The sequence below is a fragment of the Sander lucioperca genome, chromosome 21 (genome assembly GCF_008315115.2).
Source record: "Sander lucioperca isolate FBNREF2018 chromosome 21, SLUC_FBN_1.2, whole genome shotgun sequence".
Taxonomy (NCBI): domain Eukaryota; kingdom Metazoa; phylum Chordata; class Actinopteri; order Perciformes; family Percidae; genus Sander; species Sander lucioperca.
Genome location: NC_050193.1, coordinates 8,106,801 through 8,120,353, shown reverse-complemented (window position 1 = coordinate 8,120,353; position 13,553 = coordinate 8,106,801). Strand labels below are relative to the sequence as shown.

The 13,553-nt window shown below is 41.5% G+C and overlaps 1 protein-coding gene across 2 annotated transcripts; it reads right to left on the bottom strand.

Annotated features, from left to right (window-relative positions):
- Positions 1 to 3,092: 3,092 nt before the first annotated feature.
- Positions 3,093 to 4,702, bottom strand: LOC116059574 (tetraspanin-10). 2 transcript variants are annotated; one of them, XM_035997130.1, is made up of 3 exons: positions 4,392 to 4,702; positions 3,659 to 4,257; positions 3,093 to 3,547 (listed from the first exon to the last, which is right to left on the bottom strand). In XM_035997130.1, the coding sequence occupies exons 1-3, from the start codon at positions 4,476 to 4,478 to the stop codon at positions 3,235 to 3,237; spliced, it is 999 nt and encodes a 332-aa protein (XP_035853023.1). In that variant the 5' UTR covers positions 4,479 to 4,702; the 3' UTR covers positions 3,093 to 3,234. The 2 variants fall into 2 exon arrangements, with proteins under 2 accessions (XP_035853023.1, XP_031168611.1); XM_031312751.2 differs by having other exon boundaries at positions 3,659 to 4,254; positions 4,392 to 4,688.
- Between the last annotated feature and the right edge of the window lie 8,851 nt (positions 4,703 to 13,553).

The window sequence follows — 13,553 nt, the reverse complement described above, 5'->3', positions numbered from 1 at the left end:
AGATCATGCTTTCGAGCTGCAGCATGATTTCTGATGCGCATGTGCTTTTTAGACACATTCTCAATGTATCGTGATATTAATAGTGTTATACCATATAACAATTTGTCTCACGTTGTGTGTTTTTTATATGATTAAAACATTCATTTACATTTTAAAATGTTGTAAATTGGGAAACCTATATATGTGTCCAAGAAGATATATGTCTCAACTGTTCTGCCATACACTCTACTTTTAAAAAATGTATTGTTATAATAACTAAAAAGTGTTGTTGACACTGTCATAGAGGTGTTAATTAAATTATATGTTTTAGCATAGAGGTCATAGCTAGTGGTGGTGTTGTAGTAGATTATATTTAGGAAGTGTTTCTGTTTTTTTTTTTTTATCCTTCCTACATACTGTTACTTAAAAAAAACTCACAATATAATGTAGTCCAGTTTAACACCAACTATGACCTCAATGTGGACACATAATTGGATTTACACATTTCTGACAGTGTCAACAAAAACTGAACATTTTGAGCAATTTGTAAAGGTAGAATGTATGGCACAGCTGTTGAGTTGCCTGTAATAATGTTACAGGGTTTTATTTAAGTTTCCTTCCAAAACTCCTTTCACTGTCAGACAATGTGATAAAGTAATTAAATCAGCTATTGTCAGATTAAGACCACAAGCAAATTTAGTATGTCTTCACAGTAATCTGATTATGAATGCGCTGTGTATTATGGATGGTTCATTAGTAACATGAGCGTAAGATTACAGGAGCCTTCTTTGTCTTTTCAGTATTTTTTCAGATATTAAGTTATTAAGGTGTTTGTCTCATGTTATAGCAAAATACAGTATATAGCAGTGGAAGTTGATGTTTGTCTTGAATGCAATGTATTTAAATTTGGTCACGATAAACAAAATATTGTTAATATTTCCATGCATTACATCACTTTGTATGACATTGTCCCATTACAGCTCAAACAACAAAAGTATGAATTTGGATCTGGCTAAGCCAGCCGCCAGTTCAAGAGCAAGCTTGCCAAGAGGGGCATCATTGGGTAGGCCTACATTTTAATGAGAATCTTCTAGAAAGTTTGTCTTTTATAAATGTATCCACAATAGAACTTGCAATTTATTTTTTCCCCTCAGCTTTGGAGAGGAGATTTCAGGAATGGAAGGGCTTGGCACTGGTAAGCAGGAGTATCACAGTTACTTTAGGCTTCTGCCAAATGAAAACACACAAACAACATCACTGTTCCCCTTTTTTCTTCTTTTTTTTAAAATTTTTTTTATTATTATGTTGGTTCTTTTTTTCAGATATCACTGTAATCTGCCCATGGGAAGCTTACAGCCATCTAGAGCTGCATGAACTGGCCCAGTATGGTATCATCTGAGTCTCTTCACTGAAAATATTTTTATATCTACCAGAACAGAACAGAACTGATGTGGCAGCAAGTGGAACAATTACCAACCCAATCTTCATAATCAATATTGGCTCTTGAAAAAAAATAAAAATAAAAAAACACAAACTAAAGAACATGTAAAACGATATCTGCATATAGTTGATGCTGTTCTTTGCCTTGTTTATATCATATATCTATTTTAATACGATTCTCAAGCTGCCTGATGCTGAATGTATCTTTGTGTCATTGCCTGAGGTTGCAGTGTGAGAGGTAACGTTGAGCCTGTTTACTTGCTTCAAAGACGGAGTCTCTGCACAATTATCAGCATCATGTTTAATCAAATAAATAAAGCTTAGAATTTTTTTTCTTTCATTTCCTCTTTACCAAACTTAGCATGTTGTTAAACCATGCTCAAAGAATTTCTAATAAGGGAAGAAGTTCCACTCTCTCGTTACTTCCAGCTTCTGAACTGGTTGCAGTTCCACCAGAGTTCCATATAGGGGGCGCTCACAGGTGAGTGCAGAATGAATAGGACTCTATGGAGCTATACCCCTCAAAATCCACTTTTGTCAGGATATAATTTTTTGTCTAGTAATTTGAATGTTGCATTTGAAAGGGGAGGCTATGAAAATACACACTGCTGGGTGTTAGATTTTTTCAAGTGGCTTTTTTGTTCTAAAAAGCCTTTTAAAATTCAATGACGTCATACACATATACGGCCAGAGATACTGCTTTACGGCAAGCTCTGAGTCACTTCCTTTTTTCTCTCAAGGCATCGACAACACAGCTGACAGGGAGGCTCTCCCTGTCAATACACGTGCTAGAAAGAGGTTTTTTAATGTTTTAAAGACCACGGCGAAATATTTACTCTGACATTCTGGTTCTGCTTCGGATGCCGTCAAGTGGGATCTCCAATTGTAATCAGTCCTTCACTGACCAATCAGCATTCATTAGCAGAATGCTAGCGTGTTATGGGCAACGACTCAACTTGTAAGAAATCAATAGGACATAAGTACTCGTTCATTCAACTTTCGACCTATAATCCATGTTGAACTTGCAAAAACTACAATCCAATCTGAGATTTCTCAACAACAATCAGGCGAAAGAGACAAATTTAGCCGTCTAGCTCCACAGAGTCCCATTCATTTTGCACTTGCCTCCGATCACCCCCAGTGGAACTCTGGTGGAACTGCAACCAAATTCGGTACAATGGGGCTTAATAGGGAGTGGAACGGCTTTCTGTAGACAGGCTTTGCCATGCTATTACATACTTTGTTTTATTGTTTGTCCCTTTTTTGCATTTCATGCATATTGCTAATACTTACTGCAATTTTGAGAAGTATAATGTTACCACTCGTGTCTATATGGTAAATATAAAGCTACAGCTTTACAGGGGTAAACAATGAGCCTGGCTCTTTCCAATGGTAACAAAATTATGTAAAATAAATAAAATAAAATAAATGTAAAGCTCACTAAATAACATTTTATGTTTTGTTTGTGTGAAAACACAAACAAAATTGTGGTTTTATAGGGAATATGCTGTCTGAGGGACTATTTCTTGGCCCGATGCAGTAACTTGTTACTTGGCAACCATGTTGACAACAACCCTCCAGGCACAGAGGACCAATATTCATATTCATTCAATCCACATACTTCTGTACTTATACTATGAGTGCATACTGTAGATTTAGAGTTAGCACTTTGGTCTGTCACTTTGACATGTTGAAATTAGCTTCCTTATAAGATTTTTGTTCTTATGGTTGAGGGGTACAGTATATTTACTACAAAGGAGAAACAAGATAGAGCTCCAAGTAGCACACATTAAATATCAGCACACAATATTTTCATCACCCCATGTTATAAACTTTATGCCACTGGATGCTTTCTAACAGTCGTGTAGTGATAAACAAAGTCAGAATCTGGACCCCCAGTACGACGATTCCAACTGTTCCTATCAGGCCTTCATGCTGCTCGATCCAGCGGGACAGTCCCCCCAGACAGCCGCCCAGGAAGATCACACTCTGAGCACTAAACTCATCCAGCAGCTGGGCTCCTAAACCACACTGAGAGTTCCACACTGTGCCGTTCTCCAAAGGATCCACACAGCATGTCGCTGGCACGCCACAGGCCAGCACTCCTGGAGCTGAGCAGTTGTAATATCTGAGGAAATAAAAAATATCCAATAACTTTCAAGGCATTCCTACATCCTGACCAATAAGTCATCGTGTACTTTTTTTATAAATGTATCCGAGTTAGTCACCCTCTACTCACATGTTGAGCTCCCAGTCACGGTAGTTATCTGCCCCACAGCACTGCAGATTTGACTGAATCTCGTCCGTGATGAACCTCAGATCCAGATCGTCCTGGTAGCGCACCATGGCAGCTAACATCCCTGATCGCAGGTAGCCTCCAACCTGATCTTGCAGACTGTAGGCCATAATGGCAGCCAAGACCTGGGCTGTGATGAGCACCAACACTGCTGCAGAGAACAGCTTCAGTAAAGAGCAGTTCTCTCTTAAGGCGCCCACACAGCCTGACAGGCACAGCGTAGTTAGCACAAAGCCCAGAGTCACAAGTATCAGCATTGGGTCAGTGCCGATATTGCCGATCTTCTCCTGAGCAAAGGACTCTTTGCTAATTAGGCCCCACATGCCCAGACCAAGGACCACCAGGCCCAGAACTGTGAACACCAGATTGCACAGGAACAGAAAGTATTTCAGAAAATAGTCCATAAATGAATATTTGTAGTGTGGTTGGAGGCTTGTGAATACAGGGCTGTTGTTGTCCTGTCCATTGTTTGGCCCTGCTTGGTGAAATTCAGGGGTGACATTGCCAAGCTCCTCAACGTCCTCTTTTGCAGAGCTTGCCTTTTGACACACAGGAATGCAACACAATAGTATTTGAGAACTAATGCCACCTCAAATATTTCAATACACAGATAAATACTCAATATTCAGAAAGGAACTTAACCTAACAAAACAGAAGTTTAAAAGTGACCCCTTACCTTTGGTATGAGCGGACTGGACTCATGTGTGGTGTCCCTCCTCGACCACGGCAAATAAATTCTTTTTGTACTGAAATAATTCCTCATGTTGGAAACTATTCTCCCTGTGCTTTTAGCTGGTCAGAATGACACAAGCTAAAGTGGAGCATTTGCTACGATATGAACAAAGGAGCATGTGAGCTGAGGTGGAGAAACCATGCAGCGTTTAGCCTCTGGCTGCTGTGAGCCGTGGGATTTCTTCATCATGTGAGAGTCACAGTGAGGGGATTAGGCGGCTATCAAAGCATGTGTGAGAGACTCACACACACAAGAACGGGACGCCCTAGCACAAGAGACGAGAGATATGAAGTTTACTCACATAAACCGCTAAGATGCCAAGGTGTTATGTAATAATCTTATAGCCCTTAGAAAATAAAGTGGATAGTTAAAGAGAGATTGGTATGTGTTTTGACTTTGACTGAAAAATAATGAAAACAAAAAAAAAAAATCAAACAAGGAAAAACTTGTAATATAATATGTATCTGACTTTTCTGAAATAACACCTTGTAGCCTAAAGAAACTGAATTTTGTGACACAAAGTAATTTAATTCTTACTTGATAGACAATATTGTGCATGCCAAAATGTTTTACGAAGAAGCAGAGGAAGAGAACGTTTAATTTGCTAAATTTAGCACATTTCATTTCTGGAAATCACAAGTATAACTGACTAGTACAAATAGGCTATGTTATATTACATGTCATTTAGCTGACGCTTTTATCCAAAGCGACTTACAATTAAGTGCTTTCAACTGTGAAGGTTCAAACTCCAGACAACAAGTAGTAAGTGCAAGTGAATTAGCTTTAAATAAGCAAAACTACAAAAAGACATGAAAGTGCAGGTTCAAGAATTTATTTTTTTTTAATCCGAGGTGTAGTCGGAAGAGATGTGTTTTTAGCCTTCGGCGGAACATGTGTAGGCTTTCGGCCATCCTGATATTGATGGGGACCTCGTTCCACCATTTGGGAGCCAGGACAGTGAACAGTCGGGATTTTGTTGAGTGATTAGTTCTCCCTCGCTGTGAGGGGGCAGCAAGCAGTTTGGCTGATGCAGAATGAAGTGGGCGGGTTGGGGTATATGGTTTGACCATGTCCTGGATGTAAGCTGGGGCTGATCCGTTTGTGGCCCTGTATGCAAGTACTAGTGTCTTGAAGCGGATGCGGTGTAATGTGAGAGAACTTGGGGAGGTTGAAGACAAGCCGAGCTGCTGCGTTCTGAATGAGCTGCAGGGGTCGGATGGCACATGCAGGCAGGCCAATCAGGAGGGAGTTGCAGTAGTCTAGATGTGAGATGACTAGAGCCTGAACCAGAATCTGAGCCGCCTTCTGCGTTAGAAGGGGACGTATCCTTCTGATGTTATGCAGCATGTATCTACACGATCGGGCGGTTGCAGCATTGTTAGCAGTGAAGGAGAGTTGGTCGTCAAGTGTCACACCCAGGTTTCTAGCAGTCTGGGTGGGGACTACCACAGAGTTGTCAATTGTTAGAGTCAGGTCTTGGGTAGGAGAGCCTTTCCCTGGAAGGAAAAAGGAGCTCAGTCTTGTCGAGGTTGAGTTTCAGATGGTGTGTGGACATCCAAGAAGAGATGTCAGTCAGACAGGCCGAGATACGTGCTGCTACTTGAGTTTCAGACTCAGGAAAGGAGAGAATTAGTTGGGTGTCATCTGCTTACCCGGTAGGTTCGGTCGGCCAGGTAAGATGTGAGCAATGAGAGCGCAGAGCCTGAGACACCCAGATTTCGGAATGAGGAAATGAGGATCTGGTGGTTCACTGTGTCAAAGGCAGCAGAAAGATCCAGAAGGATGATGATGGAAGAGAGGTTGTTCTAGCGATATGAAGCTGCTCAGTGACAGCAAGGAGGGCAGTTTCTGTTGAATGACCAGCCTTGAAGCCAGACTGGTGGGGATCAAGAAGGTTGTTCTGGGGGAGATAGGTAGAGAGTTGATTATAAATGGCACGCTCAAGAGTTTTAGATAGAAATGGAAGAAGGGAGATGGGTCTATAGTTATTTACATCAGAGGAGTCGAGTGTTGGTTTTTTGAGGAGTGGGGTCACTCTTGCCTCTTTGAGGGCATCGGGGAAACAGCCAGTTGCCAAGGAGATGTTAATGAGATGGGTGAGGAATGGAAGGAGGTCAGGAGCAATGGACTGGAGAAGGTGAGAAGGGATAGGATCCAGGGGGCAGGTGGTTGGGCGGGCGGAGGTAATCAAAGTAAGAATTTGATTTGGAGATAAAGGGGTGAAAGAGGAAAGAGTACTGGATGTGATGGATGGTAAGGTGATTTCAGAAGGTGTGGTGGAGAATGAAGAGCGTATGTCATCTATCTTTTACGAAAATAGTTGACAAAGTGGGTTGGTAGGAGGAAGGAGGGAGGAGGTGGACTGGGGGAATCTAGGAGGTTAGAGAAGATGGAAACAAGTTTTTTGGGGTTCGAGAAAGGGGATTCAGTTTTGGTTTGATAAAAAGAGCTTTTTGCTGCAGAAATAGAGGCAGCGAAGGAGGAAAGAGACTGATAGATAAGCAGATCATCTGGGTGTTTAGATTTCTGCCATTTCCTTTCCGCTGCCCGTATAGTTGATCTTTCAGCACGTACTGAGTCAGATAACCACGGTGCTGGGGAGGACTTGCGAGCCTGTCATGAAGTAAGAGGGCAGAGAGAGTCGAGAGAGGATAGAGTAGAATGTCTGTGGCAGCGTTGGGAGGTATGAGTAAGAAAGAGTCAGACGGAGGGAGGGTTGATAAAGTACATGCCGCCAGAGAAGGAGAGAGTGAACGGATGTTACGGCAGACAGGTATGGTGTCTCTTGAGATATGGTTGTGAGCTTGGGAGAGTGGGAGAGAGTAAGAGATGAAGAAATGGTCTGAGGTATGGAGTGGAGTAACATTGAGGTTGGATGTAGAGCAGTTTCTGGTGAAACTGAGATCTAGGTGGTTGCCAGCTTTGTGAGTGGGTGGTGAAGGAGAGAGTGAGAGGGCAAAAGAAGAGAGAAGGTGAAAAAAGGCAGCTGACATCTCTGTCTGGATGTTGAAGTCGCCAGTACCAGCGGAGGGCCAGTTTCAGGGATGTTTGAAAGGACATCCAGCTTCTCCAAAAACTCCCCCAGAGCACCTGGTGGGCGGTAGATAACAATGATGACTAGTTGTACCGGATGCGTTATGGTGACAGCATGAAGTTCAAAAGAGAGTGGAGTGAACTGTGGCAGTGGGTAGAGAGAAAATCTCCACTTGGGGTTGTGAGTAGGCCTGTCCCCCCGCCTCTCCCAGTGGGTCTTGGTGTGTGGGTGAAAGAGTAGGAAGAAGAGAGGGCAGCAGGGGTGGATGTGTTGGTTGCTGTAATCCAGGTCTCAGTGAGGGCAAGGAAGTCAAGGGATTTCAGGCTGGCAAAGCCAGAGATGAACTCAGTCTTGCGAGTGGCAGGCTGGCAGTTCCATAGTCCACCTGCAACAAAGTGTTGAATGTGTGTGGAACGGATGGGATAGGTAAGAGAGGTGGGGTTGCGGAAATGTTGCGAGCTAATGCGTGGTTTGTAGTATCTCCGAGAAGATGTGATGCATACTAGTAACAATTAACAATGGGTGATATGGCTGCATATTCTTCTCCGTCTCATGGAGCTTGCTCCTGTTGATGGCTCTGTTATGCTGAGCCATGAATCTCATTTCCTTTTCCTGCTGCAGATGGTAGTACGTTACCTGCAGCCACTGTTTAAAATCTGCACCTCCTTCCTGTGGTTCTGATGTGGCCTTTTTGATTGCACTGGCCCAGTTGAGGCCCGGGACTCAATCTTCTCTTGGACATCCTCTACGTGGAGGTGGAGGGTCTCAGCCTCTGGCTAGGTGGGGATCTCTTTGTCCTACCTTTTCTTTCTGCTGCTGCTTTTGCTGCAGTCATGGAGTATGACTTTTTGTCAGAGCCTTGATCTCCATGTCAACCATCAGGGCCTTCTGGACTTCTACTCCAGTCCAAAGTTGAGCTGAAGCTGATAGGAAACTGTCAAAAAAGCCAGAAAAATTGTGTTAGGCATTTTAGTTACAATAACATTTAGCTTGGAAGCTAATAACTAAACATAAACAAACAAAACAGATGTGGATGAATCATATTTATGAACAACAAGAGAGACAAAGGTTTCATCATCTAAGTTTGACCAGTTACACATTTTAACCAACTTTGCAAACACCACTTACACTACACATTTCGTGTAACTATCATATATTTCTAGTTTGGTGGCAGATCCAACATCATAAAATATTTTTCTAGTTGTTATCATGTGAACTATTTAGTCAAATGTGTCTCTGTTGCAGTGCTCACACAGTTACGACTGTTTGGCTAAGGAAGACAGATCAGCTGGCCCTGGTATTATGGACTGGAATTTATTTTGCCAGTTGGAATAAAAGAACATTAATCAAAGCGTACATTTTCCAACAACCATCTCAACAGAGTTAAGAAAGCCCAGGCTGTTCTGGTGTACAGCCAGAGGAAATAATCCCTACAAAAACAGCAGGAAAAACTGTTTTTTTTAATATATATATATATATATATATATAATATAATATAAATAAACATATTATATACGAAAATTGATGGCGATTGACATGCTCAAAGTTTTCAGAGTTGAGAACCTCCATGAAGTGAGGCGACAGCCAGCAAGCGCCTGCCCCGGCCTCTAGCTCGTCGCTCGGCCAGTCATGCTCAGACACCTCGCTGTAAGCTGGAGGTCTCTCAGACCGCTCTCGTAAATAAGAGGCTTTTATTTTGCCGTTGACGGTTCGTTTGTTTAAATATCACAACACATGTGTCACGGCTGATGCGAAGGCAGGCAAGGTTGGGACTCAAATGCAGTTTAAAGAGCTTTATTTAAAGAAAAGCAAAACTTACTTGAAGCAATAATCCAATACATGAAGGAAATCCACGACAGGGAATGCAGAAACAAAAACAGAATGCACAGCAAAAAGACAAGACAATCTGACAAGAGACAAGGGAAAACAGAGAGGCTAAATACACAAGGTAAGAGGCAGGTGACACAACAGGTGGAACAAATCAAAAAAGGCGGGAAACAAACAAAGACAGGAAGAAAGCTAGACAAGACAAGGGAGACAAGACAGACTACAAAATAAAACAGGAAACCAAGTAAAACAGAGAAACAAAATACCAAAACCCTGACAACATGTCCATCATAAGATTAACGGGAACCTGTGGTTAACTGTCTTTTCGGAGTTAAACTCCACAAGCGTGTCCTGCGGCTCGCCGGCCGTCTCACACACACACACACACACACACACACAGTCACACACACAGTCACACACACACACACACACACACACACACACACACACACACACACACACACACACGTCCGCACACACACACACACACACACACACACACACACACACACACACACACACACGTCCACAGCGCAGCAGGCAGAGGCGGGGTTCAGAGTATAATAAAGCCCCGTCTGTGTTGAGCAAAACATTACGTGAATTACTACGAGAAAGGACGTGCATTTAATATGAGGGTGCACAAGTATTAGCATCATTTGTTGTTGTTGTATGTGGCGCTAAGGTCTAGTGACGATAAAGACCGTTGCCGTGCTTGCGTCACTCCCTTACCCCTCCTACCAGTCCCTATGGCCACTTGGCCAGTGGGAATGCAAACGGAAAAAAAGATTTTGGAGGAGAGTAGTTCTTAGAACTGCTTTGAAGTGTACTTTTCCTCTAAAAAGTACAAGTACTATCCGGTTGGAAAGCACCTATATATATATATATATATATATATAGACTTTTAGATACTCCCTGGGTTTTTTGGGAGATGGTGAACACATTGGTTAAATGGGTGAAAATAACTTATTCCCATATTTGACTATGGCAATTTAATTTGATTTCACTTTACTAATGATTGGCTTATTGAAATGATGCAGCCTCAACAGAAAAAAAGAAACAAAAGTTTATTTAGACTTTTTCTCTAGAAGGGCAGCTCAGCCAGGCAAAACGTGCTATTGCGCGGGCAACAATAGCCCATACCTGTGCATGTCATTGGCAGAAACAAAAAATCACCATGCAACACTCTCCCACATGAACGCATTCTCATGAATGGGTTCGTATGATATTGTATGAAAAGTTATGCACACTAAAATGTATGATTTTTTTGTTGTTGTAACAGCTCTTTTAAAACTGACTCTAAATATTCACACCCCTCCTGTCAAGCTTTAAAGGATAATTGTTAAAAATCAAATGAGGTAAGATAACTGACTACAGCACCCTCTTCGTTATTTGTCTCCTTCTATAAACTGAAGGAACTCATAAACTCATAAACTGACAGTCATGTAGGAAAGATTGTGTCAGAGTGAGGGGGTTTGAAAATGCTCTCCATGTGTAAGAGTGTATATGGGTAGGTGTGTGTTACAGTAGGTGGATGGAAGGGGGGGGGGATGACATATGGAATGTTTATATTAATTTATATCAATATTTATATTTGTATCTGTTTTTATAAATGTTTTTTGGGATAATAAAGTTTACCTTGACCTTGAACGTGACAATCCTTGTGGTGGAGATTCTGTGTGGGGTATACCAGCTGATATAGTTCAGTTCAACCCATTGACTGTAAATATTAATGGACAATGCATCCGGTTCGGCGAAGTGCTGAAAATGCAGAAGTGCCTTAAACCTGCATTCTATCTGACTAGCAGGGGGAGACACGTGCGGTTGCAAAAGGAGGTTGGTTTCTGTAGAAGACTATGAGAAAGTGACCCACTTCTCACTTGATTGATTACCTCAGTAAACATTTTCATAATGAGTTTATGGTCTCAATTGCTAGTTTTAAGTCTTATGCAACACAGAATAATGTTAACTTTTTTAATTATGGTCTCGTTGATTTTAAAATCGGCGATAAAGCAGGGGGTGTTTTAGGGCGTGACTATGATGTGATTGCCAGTGAAAGTGTGTAACGTAACGTGGCTCCTCCCTCACTCCTCCCTCTCATCTAAAATCGTCACATCCGCAACCAGGATGGCTGCGCCCATGACGGCACACTCGACAACGGATAGCAGATCTCCACAAACCAATGGGTGACGTCACACATGCTCTTTCCATTAATATTATACAGTCTATGGTTCAACCGTCCTCTGATAAAGTCATTATGAAGTGATGTGCTGCTCAATAACAAGTAGCATGTGAGAGAGAAAATGTGAGTTAAAAAAACAGAAAGAGAGAGGCCTGGTTATCTCACTCTCTGGCTCTGTGGGTCAGCTGCTGTCATTCTTTCCTCTGGCTGTGCTGGACTGAGCTGCACAGAACTGGAGTCGGAGTGCTGCTGCAGACAGAGCTGGAGGCTGGTTGGTGGCGGACTCCAGATAGGGCTGTAAGGCATATAAGGCTACACATTAATGCTGCTGTAAATCTGTTTCCATATTAATCTGTATTAACAGGAAACAGAAACTGTCATTTCTTACACTTATCACCAAGCTTCCAAATAACTTTGTGTGGATAGTTTGTAACAGTTTTTCAGGTCTGCACTGCAACATTGCAGATTCATGTGTGTGGTGGTGCCTGTAGGTGAATACACTTCCATTTTCTGCTACTATATACTTCCACTCCACTACATTTCAGAGGGAAACTGTACTTTTTGCACCACTACATTTATTGCAAAGATTTTTTTACTAGTTACTTACTGGAGATTTAGATTATTAATACGAAATATAATCAAAAAAATACATGTTGATGCATTTTTTTTATATTAAACTACCTACCAGCATCAAGTAGTTCAAACATTAAATCAAATTAACAGTATGATTCTGAAATGGGCCATGCATAATGAGTACTTTTACTTCTGGTACTTAAAGTATACTTTGAAGCTAATACACTTAAGTACATATTTTAATACATGAATTTTACTTGTAACAGAGTTTTTCCATTGTGCTATTGCTACTTTTACTTAAATAAAATATCTGAGTACTTCTTCCGTCAATGCTTAGCAGGTACCTGTAGTCACTGCTCTACAAAGATATTAAGCAGTGGTGAAAAGCAGCAAAGTACATTTACTTGAGGTACTTCACCAGAATATTTCCATTTTATACTACTATAGCTACTTTGTGCTTCTAGTTCACTGCATTTCAGGATTTTCAGGATTTGCGTCCAAAACAAATGAACAGCTCTGCTTGTCACAGATATCCAACATACAAAACATAAAAAAGTAAGCATTAACTTTACTTTAAAGGTCTCATGACATGCTGCTTTTTGGATGCTTTTATATAGGCCTTAGTGGTCCCCTTATACTGTATCTGAAGTCTCTTTCCCAAAATTCAGCCTTGGTGCAGAATTACAGCCACTAGAGCCAGTCCCACAATGAGCTTTCCTTAGGATGTGCCATTTCTGTCTGTAGCTTTAAATGCTATTGAGGAGGAGAGAGGGGGGGCAAGGTGGAGGGTAGGGGTGTGGCCTTGACCAACTTCCATGCTTCGCTTGTTTTCAAACCATGATGTCTCTCTCTTTCTCATGGGCTGGCCAAATTCTCTGGGTGGGCAAAGCAGAGAAAGGGGAGGTAACCTTCCTCCTTATGACATCATAAGGAGGAGATTCCAGATCGGCCCATCTGAGCTTTCATTTTCTCAAAGGCAGAGCAGGATACCCAGGGCTTGGTTTACATCTATCACCATTTCTAGCCACTGGGGGACCATAGGCAGGCTGGGGGAACTCACATTAATGTTAAAAAACCTCATAAAGTGAATTTTTCATGCCATGGGACCTTTAAATAGCTACAACACATAATGTCCTCACTTAGAGGAAAATAATAAACGCGGCGAACAACAAACTTAGTCTGTGATGATCAAGCGATAAACAAAATTGCCAATTTTCAATCTAAGAATGTAGCATATGGGTAAAATCATTCCGGATTTAAAAAAACAATTTACTGTGACTGGTTGCTGACAAAATGGATCATCACATGAGTGTTATATTTCTTTAACAAATCCTGCTGTTTCCTTGCTTATAAATCTTTTTAGGGAAGTTTGGGATTGAAAGAGCATTTAGTTCCCACTTTTTGAATGAATCCAACTCATTATGTAGTGTTGTCAGCACTGAAGATGTATGGTAGATACAGATGCTATACAACCTAAAGCATGCAGTACAGT